Below are 25,438 nucleotides of genomic sequence, written 5' to 3'. Positions count from 1 at the left end.
TTTTGCTTCCTTAATGGTGGAGAAGAAAGAGAAAATGATGTTCTTATTGCTCATAAAGTAGAAAGAGCATTTGCATGAAATGAAACAGCTTTAAAATAAAGGCCAAATGATCCACGGTTACTTATTAAAAAGTACAGCTTATCATCCATTTCACTTGTGATTGCCCTACCAAGGCCCTGCCCAACTTTTCTGAGCCTGGTTCTGACCTCTGCATTAATGACATACACATAATATCATATCCCAGAAAAGAATGGCTTGTTTTTAACCAATTCGTCATTGCTGGTCAGAAGACAGGAATGTGTTACTTCAATGAATAGCTGTTTTTAATTTCTCAGTTGCAGCTTACAGTGAGAATCTTCAGAGTTATACTGAGAATGGCTGGGATATCTACTGTAATGGAGCAGTTTTGCTTCTCCCCCTTTAAGAAAAAGAAAAGTAAGAGGGATTCTATTTAATCCATTGTTTTATGAGAGATTGGATAAGAGAAGTGTAAAAATGGAAAACACTTGTCATCCCCAGATACTTGAGTCAGGGATGTGCCCATAAGCCTTTATGTATGTCCTCAAATAAAGATGAAAGGAAACATCCTCTTCTAATCCACGAACTGTGCAGTTCACTGCCTTTGTCATTTAAACTATCGGAAAGTGTGTGAGTGCTTTTTTCCCCCTTAAGGTGTAGTAGCAGTGCATATCATTGTGAAATGAGTCTGCCCATTCATTAAGTAGCACAGTACACAGTGCGTATCATAGTGTACCTTACAGGATGGTGTGCTGCTTTTCACTTGTCTCCCAGGGTACTTAAGGCGCTAGTTTAGACAGATGAACATGTTACCTAGACTGGGGCTAACATCCCTATTTTGTCTTTCTACATACTGCAGTAGCAGTGAGTAGTGCTGTCTTTAGCGAAGTGCAGACTGCTGGAGGTCTGCATGTGAGTCTCTGTGATGCAGGCTGGTCCTTTTGTAGTCACGCATCTTCTCTTGATGAGTCTCAGGAGTAAAGGTTGCTCCAGACTTCCTGTGTAATCAGAGGGAAGAGAAGGGCATTTCCAGAGCGTGATTCAGGATTCTTCTGTTATGGATCGCTTTCCTCAGGTGATTCATCCTTTCTCTGCTGCTTGTGTCAAAAAGGGAACTGCGGCTCACTGGTCTTCTGTTAAGGAGCCTCAGGTAGATGTCTGAAATTTGGCTACAGCGTCAGAAAGAGTCATTTGGGCCAGCAACTTTGAGCAAACAGACCTTTGCTTTTGATTGGGGTTATTTTTTTTTTAATTCAAGACTTCTGTAGGCATTGGAAATCTTGGTTATAGTAGTGCTGCAAGTCTTCAGTCAAATTTATTGAATTTTGATGGCCATCCTACAGGCTGGAGCAAACATTATGTTCTATCCTTATTGCTGAGGTGCAACATGTTTGAAATACACCCTTTTTCAGGGAGCTGAATAGCTTTAATATTTTTTTCCCTTACTGACAGAGTAGAAAGCTGAAAGCTGCAATTGGATGTCAGTACAATCCTGAAGTCTCTGAGTGTGTTTAAAAGAAGCATTTGTGTGGAGGCCCCTGTGCAGCTGAAAATCTCAAAAAGAATTTGGCAGAAGTCTTGGTGTCAGAAGATGGCACATTCCTGTACAGTGAAATGTTTACTGGTTCCCTGTTTTATCTTTGGCAGCTGCTTTTGCATTTGATATCTTCAGCTGTTTTGAAGCTTTTACAAAGAATAATTATTCGTTTCATGAAATGATTCTACTTTACCCACCCAACTGGGCAGTGATTCATATACTTCTTTGGCAACATTGCCCATTGTTATCAGAGCTGCGTTTGCTTTTGCAGGATTGCATCCACTCCTGTTAGAAGGAAGTTCTAACATCTTCTTGGGCCATAGTTTTATTGCATGGTTCGCTGATGTGCAGAGTGAATGTTCAACTATTTCTGTGAAAATCCTATATTCATCAGTCTTTGGGAAAGGGAAACAGCCTGAGTTTTCATGTTTTCTGCAAAGTTTAGGTGCTTCAGTAATAGTTTCACAGGAATGATCTACTGTACTGTAGGCCCAACACATAGGCACCAACTTCATTATCTCTCATTTCACTGTTTTCTTACCACCGGAGATGTATAAAAATGTAATGAGTGAACTGGATTTTAGCTCCATACAAAGTAAAATTCTCCTACATATATTATATTTATATATCTAAATATAGTAGAGCTTTATTTGAATGTTGATTACATGAGACAGGAATACGTGAAGGTTTTATTAATTTTTGTTGTTGTTTGTTTGAGTTTCATAAATACACAAAGTTTTCCTCCAGAACCTTTATTTAAAAGTTTTTTTTGTGTATGTCTAGAGAATAATTTAGTAGAGTTATGCTTCTACTTAAACCAATTTTTAATAAACTTATCTACTTATTTCCAGTATTGCAGAATATGAGCTAGAGTATGCAGATGTTTAGTTAACTCACCACATTTTTTTTGCGTGATAGTCTAACCTGCTTGGCCATTAACCTGGCTGGCTACCAGGAGAATTTTCAAACTGTTGACTCATATTGCTTCCACATGCAACTTAAACCACCTTTTCCCATAGTGGAGACAGCTTGAAGGTCAGCTGCGTATACTCTTCAGGTTAGAGAACAGCATATTTTGAACTGAGTCAACACATGTGAGTAAAGGAAATAAATCAAAGCTATTATTCACATTACTGTCTAATCTCATTTTTGCTGAAATTTTGCTGGGTTTCAAAATAGGAAAAAAACAAGAGGGTTTTCTTTGTGTGTGCGCTCTGTTTCCTCATGAGGATCCTGTGTGGAAATGGAGGAGACTGTGTTCGTAAGGAGGTGAGGGTGGAGCCAGCAGTTTTTGGACCAATAAACAAAACAAAAACTGTAAAGTACTGTGGGTTGTGCTTTGTTGTTTTGTTTTTTTCTTTCTTTCAGACTGCACAAGAAAAGGTGAAGGAAGTTTAGCATGAGTTGATTTTTCTAGTAGGCTTTGATAATCACTCTAGCTGTGGAGCCAATTGATGGAGAAGAGATCTGGGTTTAGTTCCAGTGGTATCGCTGTTAGGGAAAGTTGCATCTTTCCCTTACCTCCAACACCCTCACTGTGTTGAGTTTTTAGTTTCTTTTTGTTTGTTTGTTTGAAGTGAACTGGACTGCAAGAATGAAAATACTGATCATCATGCGTAGCCTTTAAGAGCTATATAAAAAAAGCAGTATATGGCATTGCTACAGTTGGTCTGCTGAATAATTCAGCTGACTGAATTGGTTCCATTTTGTTTTTTGATCATTTAAGAAAAAAATTGTTAAGAGAGCAAGCTTCTCCCATACTGTAACCTCTGTAGCCAGATGTGTCTGTCTCAGTTCAGGAGGCGCAAACATGTAGTTAAGTACGTGAGGACTCTGAAGTCAGTGGGACTGCCGTGTTGAACAATAAAACTATTGTAGCGTGTGCTAAAAAATCCAAAACAGATGGATTGTGCAGCATACTACTTTTAAAGAAACATGGCTAATGAACTCTTCAATCCCAGATATTCTAGTCTAGTGTTTCCATGTGATATTTATGCTTATATTGAATGTTATTTTTCAGCTGAAAATTTTGCAATTTTTGTAGTTCTCCTCTGGCCTTTATAACTGCTAACGATCTGGTGGTGTCACCAGGTCTGGCTTTGCTGGACTCTAACTTGAAGGGAGCATACTTAGCCTTTGCTTAGAGATGAGGCTTGTAAAGCAAGAGAATATGGCTTCCCACATTTTTTACTCTAAACGGTGTGTTGGAGTTTTGTACTGTATAATTCTGTAGGTATTTGGATTAACCCTGATAAAATTATAGGTGGTTGTGAGGGAGTTTATTGTGCTTATAAATTGTAGTGGGGCTCCCTGTAATTTGTTATAATTAATTCAAGAGTTCAAGGGCAGAAAATCAGGATCAGGTTGTGGCATGCCTCCCTTTCTTGCTAAAGCATGCTATTACTAGCCTTCTGATTTAAGGTTTGGCTTCATATTTGTGGGTTTATTTGAACTCAGAGTATCCAAAAAGTATAATACACTGTTTTTAAAAACAGAGTAGATCCTAGGACAGAGGATGGATCTGTTGTGGTTGGGGGTTCCTTTTTAAATATAAAGAAATTGGTGGATACCAAAAAGTTGCATCTGCTGGCTAAGCCTTTCAAGGAAGCAGTACGTGTTTTGGAAGGCGCGTGTCATGTCTGCAGGCCTCAACGGGGACTGGGTGCATGTAAGTGCTTGTGGTCTTTAAAAAAAAAAGGCAGGATAAACAAAGTGCTCACAAAACATTTCTTTAAAATCTAACCTCCCTTCTCACAATGGTCTTATCAATGGGTCAGGACATGGCGCTGGTGGCTAGAGACAAAAGGTGTCTGCAGAAAGGCAGGGCCTGCAAGCAGCAGCATGGTACACTGTGGTTCTGCTTCATCCCCCAGCTCCAGCATGGGGAGAGGGAAACTCCAGCACTGCACAAACCTCCAAATTTCTTCTGTCTTGTGCTGCCAGTAAGAATGCTGAATAGGATAGTAACCCACGTGCCACATCTCTGCATTTCCTGAACACCTCCAGGGACAGTGATTCCACCACTTCCCTGGGCAGCCTGTGCTGCTGCCTCACTGCTCTTTCCAAGATATGTTTCCTAATATTCAACCTCCCTGGAGCAATCCTCTTGTTCTATCACTGCTCCTGGGAGAAGAGGCCAATCTTCAACTCATTACAACTTCCTTTCAGGCCATTGTAGACAGCAGTAGCCTCCCCTGAGCCTCCTCTTCTCCAGACTGAGTAATCCCAGTATCCTCAGCCACTCTGCTCTCAGAGCAAGCAAGTTTATTATTTGTCTCTTTGCTTGCAAATTGCATGTCAAAACAAATGGAAATGCCTGTCATTGTGAAATTAGCCTGTTTTATCCAAATTCTCTTTTCTGCCATTTAGCTGTAAACTCTTGCTTCTAAAATGAGAGAGACTGAGAGATGAGGGGGTAGATATGAACTGTCTTTTGATCGAGATGAGGGGATAGGTACGAATTGTGTTTTGATCTCCTTTTTCAGTTGTGCAAAGACATAAAAAATGATGCTAACCCAGCATTGTTCTAACTTAATTGGAAGGGGAAAAGGAATGACACCAATCTTTCCATACGTTTAATTTTTAGTTTCCGTCATCTTTTCCACTCAGCTGCTAAGGAAACCAGGATGTAGGAGAGGTGGATGCTGTTTTTGAACAATCTCATTTCTCACGTACCTGGAGCAAACCTTTACCTACCTTCTAGGGTTGTTTGATGAAGGAATTCCTATCCTAAAAACTGTTATGACTGTTTTTACTGTTGGCATTGATAGTTTGCACTTCTGAAGGAATATCCTTCTGCATGTGTGACAAAGACTCTTTTGTCTCCTTCTTTCTGGCAAGGCTACTGATCTTTCTGAAGATCTGCTGCAGGGTGTGGCAGACTTGTTTTCAGTGATATCTTTCGAAAAATATTGTTCTTTGGTAGTGGAGCACAGCCCTATTTTTGAATATTCTTTCATAAATCCCAGATAAATGGCTATTGTCTAGTGCTGCGAAATATCAGGCTTCCGCTGGGAGATAAACGGATGAAATTGCAGAGGAGCAAGCTAGGGATGGTGTTTATCAGCATCATCTAAGTTTTTTAGAAAGGCAAAGACAAGACGGTAGCACTGCATTACTGTCAATGACATCATCAATGTATGTACAACTTTTTCTAAAATGCCTTGAGATTAAGATGTGCTGATGGAATCTTTACTTCCAAATGTGTTTCAGCATGCTCAAGCCCAGAAATCAAAACACCAACTTTGCCAATATTCTAAAGATTGTATCTGAAGAGACCAACCTTATCTACCTACCTTTCTTTATTGCCATTAAAAATGCAGCTCGATTTTGGAGCAAATTTTATTGCAATATCAAGCGGCTCGCATCAAATAAGCAATATCCAGTAAGCAGCATTCTCGACTGCGACTCAGGAACAAAATCTAACTCTGCCAAATCTTCCTTGGTTTCCTGTCTGAGTTACTTCACCAGCCACGTGTTTCAGATTCTATTCATGAAATAAGGATAATTCTATTTAAAGCATGTTTTTCTCAGATAAGCAACCAGGAAGAGTTAAATATTATCATTTTCTCAAACGTGTAATAAATAAAAACAATATTTTTTGTCTTTATCAAATAGTTCCTTTGCTCCCACATTGAATAGCTGTAATCTGACTCATCCAGCTCAAAGGCTGAGAAAGTTTGAAAGACCACATGCTTAAAATAATGAATTTCTTTAAAAATGTAGCATGTACTTTTCTATGGAATCCTGTTGCTACTTAAGCCAAGATCATGGCACGTTTTAAGGAGTAAAAAGAATAAGAAACTCACAAATATCAAAGCTAATGCTTAAAATAATTCTAGTTCCTGATAAAAGTCCTCTGTTCATGAGAAATTGCTTCCCCTGTGGGCAGATAATTGCATAACTGTACACATAGTCTCTGTTCAGAAGAATATTACCATTCTGAGGTAAACCTAAATAACCTGTGTCAGGCTGTTGTTGTGATTCAATGAGAATTGTATTGTGTCCCTAATTCTTGAAGATCATCTTGTACTCTAATAGTGGTTTTTTTATTATTTCCATTTTATTTTATTTTTAAAGTTCAAAGAGAGCTGAATCACTTGCAGGCCAATCTAGCTCTCCTTTGAGTCTTGAAGACTTTATTTTGGACATATGAAACAGTAAAGCAGTTCTCTCTTTTTTCCAGAATTGAAGTTGAGTTACATAGCTGTGCAGTTATCCAAGAGATAGGCTTGGTGCCTAAATGGTACCTAATGAGTTATTAAAAAAAAAGTCAAGCCAGTAATTGCATCATTAGAAACAATTTTAAAGGAATTGTACCCCTTGGATAACTAATGTTTTCTGGTGCTTGTGTGCATTTGAACATGTACTCATGATAACGAGCTACTGGTATTGAAACAAACACATTTGTTCATGCTGACTTGAAGCTTCCAGGGAAACATACTGACTGATTAAAAGCAAAATTTGAAAAGTCTTTGATGCTGTTCGAGAGGCATTGTGCATTTCCCAAATCCTTCCTGTCCCTGAGGTATAGAAAACAAAAGCAGAGAATGATAGCAAAGATCTAGACTGATCAGTACAGCATTTGAACAGTACTAATCCTTCTTGTCTCTAGCCTGTCATCTTTTTATATAAATATATGTATGTGTATGAAGTAGGTGGATTTTAAAACCCTTGGCCAATAAGCATTTTTCATCCTGTTTTTGTGTGTTTTCTGTCAGAGTTGGATATTGCTTGGTAGGTGTGATAATGGGTAGTTATTGATGGAATATTTACCTGGTGGTTCTTTGTAGAAGTTAATAATAGGAAAACTGAAGATGAAGTGCACCAACAGTGACTCTGCAAAATTAACCCATGCTCTTGCTTTTTTAGACCACCCTTAAATATCTCCATGCAGATCTGACTTCCAGTGTTGATTGGGCCAGGTTCTGCATGACTGACTGTATTGAGAAATATTCCTTATTGAAGAGAGTGTAAATCAAAAAAGCTGAGTTACTTTCACCATATTTAGAAGAGCAGCAGACAGGATATATTGGGTAATCAGTTGTGATTGAGCAGTACAGGGAAAAGTCAGTGACACTCTATGGATACCCATGTTCTTTTTTAAGTGAGAGCAGAACAGGAAACTTGGTCTTGGGAGGTCTATGCGGAATTGTATGGGCAGATGGAGTTTCCATAGGTTTACACAGCTGCAGCTGAGTCAGAATGTGGGTATTGTAATTACATTTCAAAACGTTACCCTTATCTCCTGCTTCTAGGGTTTTTAACCCTCTGACGTATTATGTATTGCTAAAACGCAGATGTTGATTCTGGAATACAAATGTTCTCATAACTGTCCAGTTTACTTCAGAAAAAGTGTGCTTTTCAGTGCAATAGATGCAAATGTACTCTTCATGTATTCTATGATGGTTAAATAGAGTTGTGGGAAATGATACCCTTATAATTATGGCTTTGTTCAGACTTGTTGTCCACTCCCATTCCCTTTGGAAATAGCTACAGGCTGGCAAACTGTAGTAGCCTTCATTGTACTGAGCACCCAAAGGCTCTGCTAAAAACTGCTAACCCAAAAATGAGGGTGAGAGATTTCAGCTGTCAGTCCACTTGGCTGTGGTGGTCTCTCTTCTTCTCTGTGCTCCCCTAGCATCTCAGACTGATTTTGTGTGTAAAGCTTTGTAAGTTTTAGTTTTGAATTTCTTGCTTTTTATTATTTGGGGATAAAGTTTGCAAACTTTTCTTTTGTTCAGTTTCCATGTGCTTTCCTTGCTAAACCACTTAATAAGAGGCTTATGAAATGCATGTTTTTATGTGCTGTTCTGGAACAGCTTTCCTCAGTGAATGTATAGCCGAATCATTTTTAAAATGTTTAATTGCCTTCAAATTATAGATATACTTTAGCAACCTAAACAAAGAGCATTCTCAGCTATAGCAGAGTGACATAATAACAATGTTTAACATAATTTCAGATGAAAGAGCCTCGAATCCTAGATAGAATATGGGCCAATTTCTGTTCCCTGTTGACTGGGCAGAAAGCCTGACCACAGTTTTGCAGAACAACTGAGCCATGAATCTGCAGCTCCTCGAGCTATTATAGCCTTTGAGCAGAGCTTCCTTCAGGGCATTCAGTGACAGCTCAGCTCCACCTCTTCCTGGACATTGGAATTAGTGACTCCAGTTCATGCCTTATGTGACTCCAGTCTATTAGTAACAAATCCTTGTGTTTTGTTCTACTACAGTGTTAGTAAATGCAGTGCTGTACCATAATATTGTAGAATAATGCTGTTAAGATTTTTTGAGCATGACCTGGTATCAGATACAAGTTTGCACACCTTCAAATGGGCATCTTTTCCATAAAGTGCTAAGTGATTTCTTAAAACATTTTTCTAAAGTACTGTCTAAAATTGCAGGTATAGCACATCACTTTGCCTTTTGAAAGCTGTGGTCACAGTATTTGGTACTACAGTAGTTGCGTTGACATCCTATTTTTCATGATGCTTACTTAGATAATCCAAACTATGGTTTCTCTATGGTTTTGGGGTACTGCGATTGGAATCATGGCTTCATGAAAGCTGGTGATACTCTTGACTTCTATAGAGCCAGGATGTCGTAGGATTCTACATTATTTTCATTTTTGTGTGGTCTCTTAACTTTGTGTCTGCTTTAGCAATTGTTCTAACTATGTAGAGCTTTAAGGAAGATGGAGGATTTTCCTTTTGTTCTGCCAGACTAGAATGTGCAACTCATGCATATATATGTACCAGTGCCATAAATAGCATGCTTCAGGATTACAGTCTTTAAGATCAGATTCAGCAAACACTTACTCACCTATATACTTGACGAAGCAGTTTACATCAGGCTTGCATGAAAGCATGTGTTTTCAGAATTTAGAGTTAGTCATTGCAAAGAATTGCAAACAAGCTGACTTGTCTCTTGGGCTTGGCAAGTGTGAAGCCTGGGGCTGAAGCACAGGTGTCATGCTGAGAAGCAGTATGATTTTATATTGCCTCTCTCCATCAAATTTCAAAGTTGGCCGAAGATTTAACCTTCATGGCTCTGTGAAAGTCATGTCTAAGCACTTCTGATGAATATTTTCTTTCCTCTTTGACAATGTTATTCTTACTCCTCTCTGGGGGAAGTGAGAGGGAAGAGGAAACCTAAAAATGAGTAACCCAACAATTATTTATTAAGTGCACATAAAATCCGTGAACTCAAAGGGGAGCTTTTCAGACATTAAAATATATCCACAGGCCTTTCACTGAGAGAGTTGCACTGCTTGTAGCTGCCAATGGTGCTGCTACCTGAAGTACAGGTCTGTTCAGAGCGTTGGTGCTGTCTAGTGGCAAGTTACTGCATCTCACATTGCTAATGCCAGTTAGGCATTTACTGTCCTGAGTCTTCTTGACTGCTATTCCTTTGCCATGGTCAGAGGCTCTGAGGCTGGTTAGCATCCTTGTGTATGACTTCTTTCTTAATCCAGTTCTGACAGAGTGATCGAGGGGGGGCCTCGTGGTGGCTGCAGCTCCTCACAGGGAGCGGAGGGCAGCGCTGAGCTCTGCTCTGTGTGACAGCGACAGGGCTGAGGGAACGGCATGGAGCTGTGTCAGGGGAGGGCAGCTGGGGGTGAGGGACAGGGCCTGCACCAGAGGGCGGTGACCTGTAAAGGACATCCTAGCCTTGTAACCTGGTTAGGGTGGATCAGACTGATGTGTATGGTCACAGCTCAAGAAACCTCTTCACTTCTTCATTTGATGACTTTTGGGTTTTCTGGACTGTGGTTAGCAAGGCACATCAGTTACTGTCAGCAGGTCCAGGGGTGGGGTGCATGAGACTGAATGGACATGCAGACTGGTCTTATTGGAGTGGTGCCTAAATGTAGTTTACCTTGTGATTAGTTGTTGATCACATTTGTGATATTAGAAATTGGTTTTGCTTTACTGTGTCTAGGTCAACGTTACAGATGAAGATTCCAATTAAAAAAAAAACAAACCACACACACTTCTATATGGGCCACAAAGTTACACTGGTCGACCAAAATATATTGCTGACATTCCTTTTTTCCTATCAAAATGGTGATAGTTGAGTAAAAAACAGCACAGAGATGCAACAGCCTCTGTGTCAGTTGTAGAATGCGTGGTCTTCTGTAACTTGCACAGAATTTATAGCAGAGGTTGTCCCAGCAGATATCCCGCATCTGTGTGGTTTAGAACATTTAAATCAAACTAGAACATCTTATTTTCCTTTTCATACACCTAGAAACATTGCACATGTAGGGATCATTTTGATTTATTTTGCTGACATCTGTGTACTTTACAGTTGATGTGGAACTTCTTAAACCACACACTGACTGCAGTTTAGCTGCCTGACATGTTTGTAGCGAGTTTTTCTTGCTTTAAGTAGTCTGTTGTTCTGTAGAAGTTGTATATACATACTGCCCTTCTGGTTTGTTTTCTTTTCTGCTTTGTAGATATCAGTATTACCTACAAGTGAAAAAGGACATTCTTGATGGCCGATTGCGTTCTTCACTGGAGCAGGGAATTCGACTAGCTGCTTTAGCAGTGCAAGGTAAGATGACGTGATCTGCTTGCCATTTTCCAACTGGGATATTTTGGGTTGTTCTAGATGTTGACTGGTACTGACTAGGGCCGTGTATGACTCCTATTCACAACAGCCAGGGTTTTTTTTTTACATATTTAAAAATGCGTGGGTGGACTGGTGTTGATGAAATGCTTGTACCCTCAGGGAGGGGATGGTGGACCACATCACAATCTGCAGCTTTCCTTTTTTCTGAAAGCCATGTTGGTGAATTTGAACTAGACTCCAGTTCTAGTTCCAGCCACAAAGTGCTTTACAGTAATGAATTTGCTTCGCATTCTCTGGTTTAAAGTGGAATTACATCAAAGAGCACAGGAGCAATTTTAATTTTACCTTTAATTAAAAACTCATTTTGCTGTGTAGCACTATCTGCAATATGAAAGAACACATGACCATAATTTTTACATGAATTATAAATTAATAAACTGCTTTTTATTCTAAGCCTCCTAAGGACATCAATAAAAGTAAGATCATGCATGTACATGGGTAAAGAAGGAAGCCCTGTATTTGTAGAAAATATATTTCAATCTATCCATGACTATGAGAATTCAAAGTAAATTCCAACAATCATGCGCTCAACACTGCACCTCTCAGGGAACAGGGACAAGTACATATATATAATAACAAATGAGAAGGTCTGATTCTTGAAACTTACAGGTTCTGTGGTGCATCATGCCCTAGTAAAATTTTTGTATGTGAGAATCTGACTCTCAAAATAGAGTTGCTGAAAATACAGAACTTTCAGAAAGTTCTAAATGAAAGCTAAGAATCTTCATTTTTCCATTTTGAGTAAGCTTTCTAGTTGCAGGAGCGCCAGAGCAGCCATGATCTGCTTCTTGCTGCTGTTGGTAGTTTTTAAGATGCTTTGCAACTGTCTTGAAGAATTGGTTATCAAAGGTGTTAATCATCATGCACTTTTCTGGCATGGAGAGAACAGCAGATAAAAATGAAAACCCAGGTCTCTGGGTTCTGTCTGTACCAGCTTCCTTGAATGTGTTTGAGAAAGGTATCAGCAACCGCTTTTCTTTTTAAGTACTCTGAAATTGTACTGTCAAATAGCAGTGCCTTAAAAATAATGCCAATTATGATTCAGAATAATATTAATATGATTTTTATAGGGCAGTTGTTCTGTTGTAGTATTTTATTGCTTGGTTAAAGCTTGAAGGAAAAATGTTTCCTGTTATATCTTGATGTGTTCTGTGAATAATGGAAAAGATGAATATAAGATTCTACTCTAAATCTTGTAATATGAGAAAACTAAACTTTGCCAACATGTAAGTTAATGATAAATAGGCACCAAATATGTTTGCCTGGTCCTGTGTTTCTTGAAGGTTTTGCTGACTTTGGGAGCTAATCTGTAACATTTTGCAGTAGTTATCCTGAATTTTCAATGTAATCTACAATATTTCGAAGGCCATTGCATCAAGATCTTGCACTTAATCTTATTTGCTTTATTCGTGACCTTGTATTACTCCCTTTGTCCTTTTTGTGTGATGCAACCAAAGATATTTGAAATACTTCTTCAAACTTGCAGAGTCTGTTTCATGTCTATTTTGATTTCTTTCTGTTTATGTTAAAACATAACTCTGAGGTGAAAACAAAATGAAACTGCATTTTTGGCATCCTGCAATACATGAAGTTGTCTGGAAGCTTTGAAAGAATGTTTAGTTAATATGATTTATGGTGGGGATTTCCACCTTCTATAATATAAGAATCTTGTAGATGGCGTTTGATCCACTTCAGTTAATATAAAATAGAAACCTCCCGGCAAGATATTCTTTTGATATAAGTTGTTGTGTATTTAACAGATATATATTCATTTTCTTTTTTCTTCTTCTTCTTTTTTTTTTTTAAGTAGCTGAGCCTTTTGGAAGCATTTTCTACAATTTTGAAACTCTGTTAAATTATTTTTTCAATATAATTGACTTGCTGATCTTCACTTCCTAGGCTGTAAAATTAAGCATTTTTTCATACAATTATGTAGAATTGTAGCAGAGGCAGGCTAAATTCTTTTTGCCTGGTTAGGGCTGGGGTTATTGGAGAAGCAAAATTAAGTACCATTTTAAAGAGACAGGGGTATCGCGGTCTTGCCAGATGGTAGTATTAATTCATTGAGGTTACAGTAAGAAAAGAACCTCTTGCACTCCTGATGTTTAAGCACTGCAAATGGTCACAATATAAAGGATCAAAAGAGAGAAATTGCTTGTTGGCTGTTATTTGATCTCTTGTAATAGCACTTTTATTTTCAGACCTCCGTGTTAAAAGCTAAAGTACAAACAGAAATCTTTGTTCTGGGTTGTGGCTTCACAGACAACTCACCCACTTGAAGTTAAGCATCTGCGCAAAGACTGAGTGTGGTCTCAATATGTGTAGAAAGTGCTAAAATGAGTAATTGTCTTGTTTTTTCCAGCGGATTTTGGAGACTATCATCAGTTTGAATCTCATGACTTCCTCCGAGAGTATGTCTTGTTTCCTATGGTGAGTTCCTTATCCTCCTGTCTTGTGGTCTTTTATGACTAATTTCTCCATGCCTCAGAGATGGCTTTGTTGATAACAGAATAAAAGCACCAGCACTGAATTATTAATAGCGGAAATAAACCTTGCTCTGCAATATACTCGATTGCAGCTGGATGAGTAAGTGCTATAGAAATTTAGCTCTTTTTCAGTTCCTGCTAAGTCTCCACTGAGAGTAGATATCAACAAAAAAGTGTACTTTCTTGAATCAAAAAACAATTTGCAGCTGTTTAGAACGTTGTATATTAACTGTACTGCAGCATTAGTGACATGGCCAAACAATGGAATATAAAAACTGCTGATGTAATAAGGTTGTGCCACAGGACAAATCATGCAATCTTTGCCCAAGAGAATGTGATTTTACATCAATTGACTGTTAGACTGAAGTGAACTGTGAATCTATTCTCAAAATGTTCTCCAGGGACTGTGCTGTGAAATTGTTTTAAATTTAAATGGGAAACAAGCAAATGATTTGAATGCTGAGGGAAGTGTTTTAAGTCACTGATGGCATTGGGAACTATGGTGATAAAGGCCAACTACTTGTAACCCATGACAATGAGTCCATCTGGGAGAATGGATTAAAAGAAATGGAGGAAAAAAGAGAAAAAAAAGGAGAAAAGAAACAAAACACCACCACCTTAGATTAAGGCTGTTTTAGTTCAGAAACTCCATGAGCACAGAGCTTGAGCATAAACTTCACAAAATAAAAGAAATTGAAATTCTGTCAGGCTAGAAACAAAATCTGGAAGTGAGATGGGCTTCCCCTGCCTGAATTGTTACTGCCTAAAAATTAAGCAGCTGGTTTCCTTCAGTAAGTGGAAAGACAGAAGGAGAATGGTTAAAGCATTTCATCCCATTTACCTTCACTTTTTGACTGCGTGGGAACTGCAGTAAGCTGTAAGCTGGTAGTCAATTCTCAAGTCCAAAGAGGTGATGTGTACACAGTATCTCGATGTGAAAGTGCAATTTCAAGCTAGCAGGCAGAGTTGATTGTCACCTGGAAAAGAAGATCAGCAAGAAGAGGAGAAATTAACGAATATGCAGAGATCTGAATCTTTTATACCTAGATCAGGGCTTTGGTATTGACCTTTCACTGAGGATCCTCTGTTAACCTGACTAGTGGAGCAAGACTTCTTTGTTAGGAATAGGTGTTATTCATCTGTTCTTGTTACAACAAGAATTCCTGTTAGTAATTGGTAATTGATGATTTTGTATATAGTCGATGGCTTACGAAGGCATGTATGGTAGTTTAAGTGGGAAAGATGATGACTGCAAGTACAGACAGAAAGGTGTAGTCAAGCTGTCACCTCATAAATTACACCTACAAAGTTCTTTCAATATACTGGTGGTGTTTTTATTTAAAAAAAATATATATATATATATAGGGGAGAGTTTAAGCCTCCAAATGAGATTTCAAGACACATTTCAATGTAGTTCAGCAGTTACTTTTCAGGCTAATATCCTAGAACTTCTGTTGTGAGTCAACTGCCTTTGCTGTGTTGTTGTGGTCTGTATGGTGGTAAGCTTTCTTCTTACTACTTTGTGGTATCTAGCCATTCATCCATGCTACTACTAACAAATTTGACAAGAATAGCAAAGTATTGGCTTCCTTAGCCTTCAGGAGACTACTCTTAAATCAGCTGTTTCTCTAGACATCTCTTTCCCTTCTTTAATTTCTGGTCTCTGCCCTGCTGGGGAGGAGTGAGTAATACAGCAGTAAACACTTCACCACAAATTCAGTGACAGTTGCTGAGTGCTATAGATATAAACTAGTCCTGAAGCAAGTGGGAGTATTTCAGCAAATCTCAGGCACACTAAGAGCCTCCAACAAGAACATTGCCATAAATTCATTAGTGAGGAGAGATGGTGCGTGAGGGAGGGGCAGCCACCTTTTTACTGTTTGATCTTGTGAGGCTACAATGTGTGTCAAATGGCATTTCTTCAGTAGTGAAAAGAACAAAGTTATGTACACAGTACACCCCACAGGTGTGTAGCTGTGCATAGGCATGTACAGTGCCATTTTTCATTAGCACGCTACCACTCTCACATAGTTTTGTGACAGAAGCAAATATCAGAGGGAGGGCCTCGCTACGCAAGAAACAAGCAGTGTACTTAAGTACATTACATGCAGTCTTAAGGCTTTTAAAAGTAAAAATTAGAACTTAGGCATTTTGCAAGAAAATGTTTTAGCTTCCTTTTTGTTGTCTTGAATTTATGAACAGACTTCCTTTATTAAGATTCTCCCAATTATTTCAGATTTTTTTCTACCCTATATATAATCTCATTTTTGGAAGAAAAAAACTCTACTCAGAAATGTGTCACAACTTTGAAGTGAATTCTGTTACATAGTAGAAGAGATAGCAAAGTTTTTGATCCCTGTTAACACTGGGAAGGCAGTACCTGCAGGACAGGAAATACCCATAAGTTCAGTTTGCGTGGTGTGTGAATTATTTTGGACTGTTCTGAAAGGTATATATTCATTTGTAGACTTCCAAGTGCTTTTCAAGGCTTGTTTGGTCCCTATCCAGGAAAAGATTTCTTATCCATGCTCTGCAGTCTGTTCTGATTTTTGCAGTAAAAAAACCCACCTTAGCACTCTTTTTAACAGTATCATTTTACCTCCAAAATAACCCATCTCAGACCATGATATTTTTCTTGCATGTCTTCAGCAACCCCTGCTCAAACATGTGCCCTGGATTTGCAGTGCAGTTGGTGTTAAGCTCCTTCTCTGTAACTGCCTCCAAGAGCACAAACAGGAAACAACCCTAAAGCATGCCATCGGAATTCCTGTCCTGCATTATGCTGTCTCTTTGGATGAGTAGTTTTTAATGGTACTTAATATTTTTATAGGACTGGACCCAGGATGAAGCTGTCCTGGAGGAACTGACTCAAAAGGTTGCACAGGAACACCGAACACACAGGTGAACTTGATATGTGAAGATTCACCTTTCCTTCTTTTTTTTTCAATTGCCCTTCTCCTTCCTGTACTCTCCTTCTTCCCCACCTTTTCCTTGCAGTGGTAACTAACTTTTCTCCATGTTACTGTTATGCTACATCTAGCTGGATTTTTAATTAGTGTTTGCCTGTTGGGCACACAAATTTATCATGGAATTCCATCCCAAATAAATGAACATTTCCACCATCAGGTTAAAGGAACATGTGTAAAGCTACTTGTTATGTACTAGACTTCTTTTTCTTTTTGGTTTCATTTAAATCTGGGCTGTGACCCCCATGACTTGAACAGGGTGGTCCAAGGGGGTCTCTTCAAGGTTTTCTCTCATTCGAGAGAAGGAGGGATACATACCCTCCCAAGATAATGTAAATGAAAATGACAAAATGCACCTTATCTTGTTGAGTTTTAAGTCTCCTTGTAGAAAAATTTAAATACACAGTCACTAATCAATAATCTCCATGTTATCCTGAAGTCTTCCTTTGTAAATAGACTTCTTTTGTGTCATCGTTTTGTGTCCTGATGGTAAAGGTATTCAAACCTCTAGAAAAATGACACTGTGTGTTACTGGAAATAATCTATATTTTGTTGATAATCTACATTTAAAGCTCTATTCTATCTATCTATATGAAATGTAGTTGGAATACTATATGAAAGATGCAACATTCCTGATTACACAACAACAACAAAAAAAAAGGTTCTAAAGGTACAAGTACCAATATCTGAGTGGAAGGCCATTCTCAGTCTGAGTTTCAATGTAAGCTTGGGCCTTTGATGCAAACCAAAGGGTTAGCTTCCAAGCTGACCATGAATAGACCTCATTTTGTTCTTCAGTCTTTGCTCAGGGCTGCTTGTGCAATCTTGGTTAACTCACAGATTTGAAAAGTAAGATTTCCATCCCCTGCTGTGCTCTTTAGAGTCATTTCAGCTTCACAAAGGACAAACACTTATCCTTACTTCAGCAGGCAGATCAAATTCCACCTGCTTTCTGTCCCTGTTTCTCTTAAGTGTCTAGTTCCTATATTTCTGTTTGTAAGCTGTACTAAGGAGGAGCAAAGAGGAGAAACATTAATTGTGACCTTCTTTTGGAACAACCTGCAATCTATTCTGACCTGCTTTTGAGAACTGAAGTCTGTCTGAATTCCTGAGCTGTGACAGGAGCATGTGCAGACACGTGTGTAGAAGTTTTCAGATGGTTTGTTTTCTGTTACGAAAGAGAACCTTCTCAAAACTTCGATTATTGCCTAGGTTGCAGCCAATATGAAAATGTAGGTCTTCACTTTTAAGTCATTTTAAGCAACTTCAGTGAGTTTATATGCTGTTAATGCAAATTAGGTCTCTGATGGCTCAAATTGGCCATCCAAGACTAGACACAAAGGCACAGTCTAATGCAACAACCTGATGTTTAATAAAGCCTGGAAAAACATTTGATGCAGTGAACAATGGATCAGTTCAGTATATTCCTCCTATAGTTTGAACTATGTTTTATACCTTACCTTAGCAATGTACAGTAAAATTCCACCCCTTACTGTTTGTGATCCTATCACTGAAAGTTGAATTTGTTGCACATTGCTAGGCAGCATCTCCAAAACATCCTCTGAAGTGGTCTATGAATCTGCCATTCTTTTTACTAATGTATTTTATGTATGTTTATGTGATATTGAAACATTTGCTGTTGTTACTCCAATTGCAGTGGCATTACAGCAGCAGAGGCTGAGCTAATGTACATCAATGAAGTGGAACGCCTTGATGGGTTTGGACAGGAACTGTTCCCTGTGAAGGTATGTTAGCATATATAAGAAAGAAACCCCTACAGTGAGCTTTGTAACACATGTGCGTTGTTCATCCGGAAGACCTGGGAGTTGTTTCACCGTTCTAGAAGATTAAATGGTTTCTGGTAGTTTGAATGGAGACTGCAGCATGAGGGTATCCTACTGCTGTCACTTCCCCTCCACCAAAATCCTTTTGACACAAAAGACTGTATGTGCCAGGGTCTGTCTACCATGCATGCTCCTTTGGGAAGCTGAGATGTTCCTGAGGGAAAATGGCTGTGGCAAATAAACCTCAGTTCTGGTCTTATTTCACAGGATAGGAGGCTAAGACCTCTTTCCTATCTTTCTAAGTTGCTATTTATTAAGCCTTAACTTTACCCTTTCCTTAATTTCTTACACCTACACACAAGTCCTCCACACATTTAAAACTGAGGGGGTCGTTCAAGGTTTAATTTGCACTGTGGTCAGTTCCCCTTTACTGGAAGCTTCTTTCTGCCATGTGCAATTTGACTCCATTGCTGTATGTGAAGCTAGCGAAGAGTTGGTTTTGTCGATTAAATGTAGAAAAACTTGTCAACATCATTAAGCTCTTCTAGCAGTAAGAAAAAAGCATTTTAAAGAGAAGAACTGTAAAATGCAACAGAAGCACATATGGGATCCTGCAAGGAAGTATGGGTAGACACAGAAAGTCAATGGTTTTTGAAAAGCATTGCACGAACAGTGGACGGTATACGATGCATACAGATGAATATTTAAGCAATAATTGCAAAGCAATGCAGGCTGTGTCTGTATAAAGATACAAGTACGTCTTAGGGTGACATGCACAGAATACTTTGAATGAGGAAGTGTGATGGGTAAAGTTTTTGAGATGGATTCCATCTCCAGGTATGGTCTGGATTCTGAAATCTCTCTGTTTTATCAGGTGACTGGAGAAATAATGAGTGTGAATGAGGACTGTTGCTTTTGAGAGTCATAAGGATTCTAGATAATTATACTCACAGTTATAGGGTATGTGAGCTGTTACATAACAAATGCCTGTTTGTGGTGCCTTTGTTGTTTCCTACAGGAGAACTTTGGGCTCATTTAGCCTTAATCTATTCTCACTTATCAACATAATGAATCCACCTAAGTGTTAGGTGCTTTGAAATAATGAAAATCAGAGTCCTGTAAAGCAGCAAACTGTAGGTTAGTCAAAGGTTAGTCCCACATTCATCCTTAAGAATGGCTTCTGTTTGGTAGCTCAGCACATGTTCTTGCGCATGCCTATGCCAGTTTCTTGATTAATCTAAATATATACCTTTTTTTGTGCAGGATAATCATGGAAATGACATACACCTCGGTATTTTCTTCATGGGAATCTTCATAAAAAACAGAATTGGAAGGACAACTGTGATCTATAGGTAAAAGCCAGGGACTTCAGCATTTAAAGTGATCTTCTTTTCAGAGCTCTGTGTGTGTTTTTTTTTTTCTTCCTTACTTAAATATGTGACTTCAATAGTCCCAATCCTCTCACTAAGGAGTAGTCACCTCACTGTTTTCAGCATTGGCCTCTTGGCCGTAAGAGATGTGGTAAAGAATAATTTCTGATGTCCCTGAATAGGTTTGATGGCAAGAAAGATGTAGTTGTCTGTCATGTATCATGTTCTACTTACAAGGCTTTGATGCTTTTTCTTCTCTTGCCTTTGTGTCTGCTTCTTTGATGCATCTGAATGCAAATCTGTTAAACCTCACTGCTGGCAGTCTAGGCACTCAATGTTTCTGAAAATCTGGTTTCCATATTTAGATATCCCACTAAAAAATCTGAACTTTCTCACTGCAGTTTTGAAATCTGTGTGCCTGTCATTTACATGTTTGTACAACTGTTTTGATTTTTTAATAATTACTAAAGCCTTTTATTGACCTTCTCTTGTGGGTTTTGTAACTCAAAAAAAAAATTGTTATGTATGAAAGTGTTGCAAGATCTCTGCTACTGTTGAGTGTTTCCATTAATGTTGGTGTTAATGTGGAGTGGATTTTTCCTATCCTTGTTGCTGTTAGGATGTGAACCTGAACATTAATTTATGAGGTACACTCATTTTTAGTCATAAACTAAGGCTTGTAGCAGACTTGAACAAGAAGGGTGTTGGTTTTTATTTGTTGTTGTTTTGCTTAGCTTTGTTTGTTTTGTTTTCACCTAAAAAGGGCATTAAATGATTATTTTTGAGATTGTCAAGTCTCTCTTTCCCATATGGCTGATGTTTTACATGTGTAATTCCGTGAAGAAGTTAGATAATTCTTTTAATTGTGCCATTCTGAGGGCATCTTAAAACATAGTGTCAAAACCAAGAAGTTTCTTAAATGTAGAAATGGTAGCTGGTGCTGGGATCCTTACTCTTGCAAATACGCACTCCAAGCATCCTGCCATGACATGAAGAGGAATGCACGCTGCAAACAGAACAAACAAGTCCTTTCCATCCCCATGGATTGCATGCAATGTGTGCCAGTGTGTCTGTTGTGTCTGTCTGTCAGCTATTTGTAAGAAGATTACAACTCCAATCTTGGGTAACCTGACAATTACTTGGAAAAAAAAAAATGTGTGAACGTTAAGCAGAGCATTAACATGGTATGCACAGCCTATGTAACCATGTGGACAAGGTACCCTTTTTTAGAAAGAACTGTCTCTGTAGGAAAGTTGAAAACAGCAGGAATGGCACTGCAGGAAACAAAAAATTCCATCTGGTTGCAGTCAAGCAATACAAAAATGCTAGAGTTCAGGGTATTTATTGCTAATGCGTTTTCAGTGTACATTCTGTTGCAATTCCTGAAGACAGTGTTTTTAAAGAGAGCTTTTAAATTTCCTGCTTCAGGTTAAGAACTGAAAAAATCTATTTCTCCTTGAATCGGAGCTTGATTTCCTTGTTATCCTGGCCATGTTTCTTCACCAAACAGCTACTGAAAAAGCTTTCCCATAAAGCAAGACTAATGTTGACTGAGGGATACTTAATGCATTTGTGAAATGCTTGAATGTATGTGTTGGCAAACTCTACCACATTTTTTTTACTCCACAGGTGGAATGACATTGGGAATATTGCACATAACAAGTCTTCAATTATTCTAGAGCTGATCAACAAAGAGGAGAATGTGCTCTTTCACACAGTAAGAAAAAGATCTAATCAGCGTTATCAAGAAATCTGCTTATATAAAGCATATTTATTAAAAACCTTTCAAATTCTAGTTCTAAACACACTTAAGTAATAATATGCTGGGAACTCTGCAAAAAAACTGAAGTGCTTGTTCAGTGAAACATCCATGGTGCCACACTGCCTGTCATACTGGCATGTCAATAGCAGCATAAGAAGCTGTAGGAGCAGCAGACAAGCTCCCACACGTGCATGCGCTGGGACTCAAGGAGTGCAGTGTTGCTCTGCACTTAAAATCATCTACGTCTCACTGAACCAAGCCAGTGTAGAGACTGAGCCAGCAACTTGCAGCCATTTTTTCTGTTGTCCTTTTCTCCTTCCATCGTGACCCCGCAGTGAAGAGGCAGCATGCGAAGGCATGCCGCACTACTTCAGTAATTCAATGCCTTAAACATTCTTGAGGGCACTAGACATGTTCTTGGCAGGCATATTCTGTACATGACAGACCTTACTAAGCATTACTATGATTGGATTTGTAGAACCCTTGCTATTTCTTAGTAAGAATAACAAAATGAATGATTATATGCATTTTTTCTTTTTTTCTTTTGTTTCCCTTGCATTCAAAGGATGATCTTGAAAATGCTAAATATATCTCACGATTGTTTGCAGCAAGACATAAGTTTTACAAACAGAACAAAATCTGCACAGAGTGAGTATTTCCTCAGAATTGTATTCTGACACCCTGCTTTGGAAGTGCTCGGAGTTTTGGTGTGTCTGGCTTTGTTGTTTTTTCCTAGTCACTTGTGTCAGTTATCCTGCTCTACTTTGCTGTTTTTTCTTTCTTGTTTTAACCATTACCTAGAACAGAAGAATGAAGTAAAAATTTAATTCTGAGCCCGCAGAGGCTGGATGTATGAGCTCTGTTGGGTACTGCTCCCTAAACAACCAAATCAGACAGAATAATGAACTGAAGCCTTTAGTCTGTGCTGTTCATAACAACCCAGAGTGCTAGTATAAAATGGATTGAAAGGTGACTTATGTTAATATGCCAAAATATGAATTACAGTAGCATTTTAAGGATGTGCTATGTATCTAACAAGTAAGGTTGGTGGAAAACACAGGATATCCTCTTCTAATTTGGGTAGCGTAATTAATCTGCTTCTTATGTGCACCAAGCAGGGGGAAGACCTGTGGAAGTTCATTTACATAGCCATACAAACACAACTCAGCAGAGACTAAATCTGAACCCAGAGTCTTTTATAGGCTCTGTTTTGAGCACTTACTAAAAAACTGGTCATGAGCTCATTCTCTCTCACAGGTGTATTCACTCAAACTGAAGGAGGAATTCATAAGACTCTAGTTGTAAGTCAAAACTAAGTTTATCAGCTGAGAATGCTTCTTTTATACCAGCACATGGCCAATTTTAGTTTGAGACAAATTTAGCTTTAATAAGTCGAGTGTTTTGTGAGTATTTCAAAATAGGCCAGATTTGTATAGCAGTGGGATCATGAATCCTTTGCAAAACTTAAGTTTAGACAGTGAGGAGGCTATGAAGAAATCTCATCAAAAGTTCTAGTTAGAGGTGGACATCCAATCTATTCAGCTGGGTAATACTGTGTTGGAAAATTAAGCCAGTGATGAAGGGATGATTGGAAGGTCTAACTTTCTAGTATTACATGTGCACGTAATATATAAACATATGGTGAATTGCAAGTATTGGAGAGACTGATGAGGTAAACTACACATGGTGATACCTTTGCATACAGAAAAAGATGTTGATTAGATTGCAGATAATGCTTGCCCTTGGAAGTTGAGCAGAAGACCAGAAAAGGTCTTTATTAGCAGAGTACAATGCATTTTAATAGCCCAGTGTTAAAGTTAATACTTTGGGAAGAATTGAATTCAGAGGAAGTTCTCATTTATCTCTGCTGTGACAGTCAGAAAAGAAAACAAAATGCCATTATTCGTTGTCTGAGAATTATTTCCCCTTTAAAGCTGTTTATTGGGGTCAGCAGAGAGCACTATTCCATTCCAGTTAATCATCTAAACTGTAGAAGCAATAGCTTTTACTCATGGTTATTTCTGAACACTGAGACATAAGTATGTGAGTATCAGTATGAACAGGGTGTATCAGGTTTGCATACAGCTTCCAGATATTTGAATTAATAAAGATAGGGAACATCAAGAGATCAGTGGAAGAAATAACTGGTGTTTGAATGTATTTCTGCCACTAGAACTGCTTTCCTTCCTACCTCGGTCTCATGTGGTATCAGCTTCTTGTTAGGGCCACAGATATTGATGACTGCATATGGCATTGTGTGTTTTCTAGCCAAGTAATTTTCCTGACCTCTATGTTAAAATTGTAGTTGTTTGCTTTCCTGTGAGCATTTCCTCTAATTGCACATAACATCATTCACCAGATCAGAAACTGTAGGAGGAGAAATTCCACCTTTCCTCTCTTCACGTAAGCACTATATTTCTGCCTCCTTCAAAGTATTTCTTTTCTTTTTTCATTTTCTTTCTTCCACATTCCTCCTTCCTTCCACTTCACGTAGCTATTCTAACACTGTATTTGGTCCTGCTGGTATTAACCAGTTGCTTTTTTCCTCCTGATCTGTGTGCATTGCTTTGGAGTGATTGCTATGAATTTCATGAAATTGTATTTTTTTAGTATTCACATTAAGTCATCTAAGACTGTGCCTGTATGACATGTTCAGTTTTTATTGCTTAAGAGACTTTTTTGTTTGATTCAGTTGTTTTTTTCTTGTGTTTTCAAATAAGCTAAATAGAATAATCAATAGAAGGCATGTATGTTTTGGAATTGGAATACTGTATTTAAAGAGAGATCTAAAATATGTTCATCTTATTTGCATTCATTTAATCTCATAAATGAGCAGTATTTACAGATCCTTCATCTCTCATTCTTCCCCTTCATTCCATAATTAGAATTGAAATAGTGTAGACTAGCATTTCTCTTTACTTTTTCTTCCACAGACAATCAAGTTCTCCTCCCCCTATCCGACGACGGCCCACTTGGAGTAGATCATCTTTGGTACGTACTGTGGTGCAGCCTTTATGAGTGTCTGTACCTCTTCTGATGAGATGGGACATGGTGTAAGATGGAATACTTTCTAAATTTCAAATAAGAACATAAAATCATTTGTTGTAGGCAATGTGATTGGAATGAATTTCAGGGGTGTGGCTGCCCACGTTGATTAGTTTAACTGGATAATATCATCACTGACTTTCTTAAAATTACAGTCTTCAAGGAACTATATTTTTACTTGCCCTGCAGAAACTAAGAGTCTTTTCTACTGGATTGACACTGTATTCTAAAGAAAGCAGTCCTCTACACCTAGAAATACTGTGAGCCATCTTTTGCTGAATATGTTGAGATCCATTTGCTGCATTAATTTTACAGCTTCTTCTGTTTTTCTCAATGATTTGATTTTTGTACAAAATCTAGTTTAGTTTAACTCAGTTTACTCTGTTTCTAGACTTGAGTGCCTATTCTCTCTATGAAGTCAGTGGTATTTTAAGTAAAATTTTTATCAACAATCTGAGACTGTTTTGGAGATTTTTTTTCAGTCTGCTCATTTCCATTTGAAATGATAAATACTATAATTCTGACCAAAGAAAAAAAAAAAACAACACAAAAAACTTTTTTTCCTGAAATCTTGACAAAAAAGAGTATTTGCGTGGGAATATTTCCCCCGTGGCCTGGTCAGTTCTAAGGATGCTTTTTTGAATCTAATTTAAACATCCAGTATGTCGTTATTTCTTACACAGTAATTCAGAACCCCGTTGAGTAGCAACACTGTTGATCCCTTAGAGCACTGGTACGTAGTGAGCAGAAAGCTTATAAGGGCAGGAATGTTTTCTTGATGTCCTCAGGATGTGATAACTGCTAGCAAAAATGTTCCAAAACTAAGACTAAGCA

At 38.3% G+C, this 25,438-nt stretch overlaps 1 protein-coding gene across 1 annotated transcript in view; it reads left to right on the top strand.

The window, feature by feature from the left end:
• The window catches only part of PTPN14 (protein tyrosine phosphatase non-receptor type 14), a 103,141-nt gene that overhangs the window by 56,023 nt on the left and 21,680 nt on the right, over nt 1–25,438 (top strand). The window contains exons 4-11 of the mRNA XM_048936055.1: nt 11,016–11,113; nt 13,554–13,621; nt 16,508–16,578; nt 18,301–18,388; nt 19,691–19,779; nt 21,427–21,514; nt 22,125–22,207; nt 24,493–24,550. Coding sequence (XP_048792012.1) covers nt 11,016–11,113; nt 13,554–13,621; nt 16,508–16,578; nt 18,301–18,388; nt 19,691–19,779; nt 21,427–21,514; nt 22,125–22,207; nt 24,493–24,550 — 643 coding nt within the window. The remainder of the gene's footprint in view (nt 1–11,015; nt 11,114–13,553; nt 13,622–16,507; nt 16,579–18,300; nt 18,389–19,690; nt 19,780–21,426; nt 21,515–22,124; nt 22,208–24,492; nt 24,551–25,438) is intronic.

The sequence above is a fragment of the Lagopus muta genome, chromosome 2 (assembly GCF_023343835.1).
Source record: "Lagopus muta isolate bLagMut1 chromosome 2, bLagMut1 primary, whole genome shotgun sequence".
Classification (NCBI taxonomy): domain Eukaryota; kingdom Metazoa; phylum Chordata; class Aves; order Galliformes; family Phasianidae; genus Lagopus; species Lagopus muta.
The sequence above is the reverse complement of the archived record's forward strand: the minus strand, read 5'-3'. Positions and strand labels throughout refer to the sequence as shown.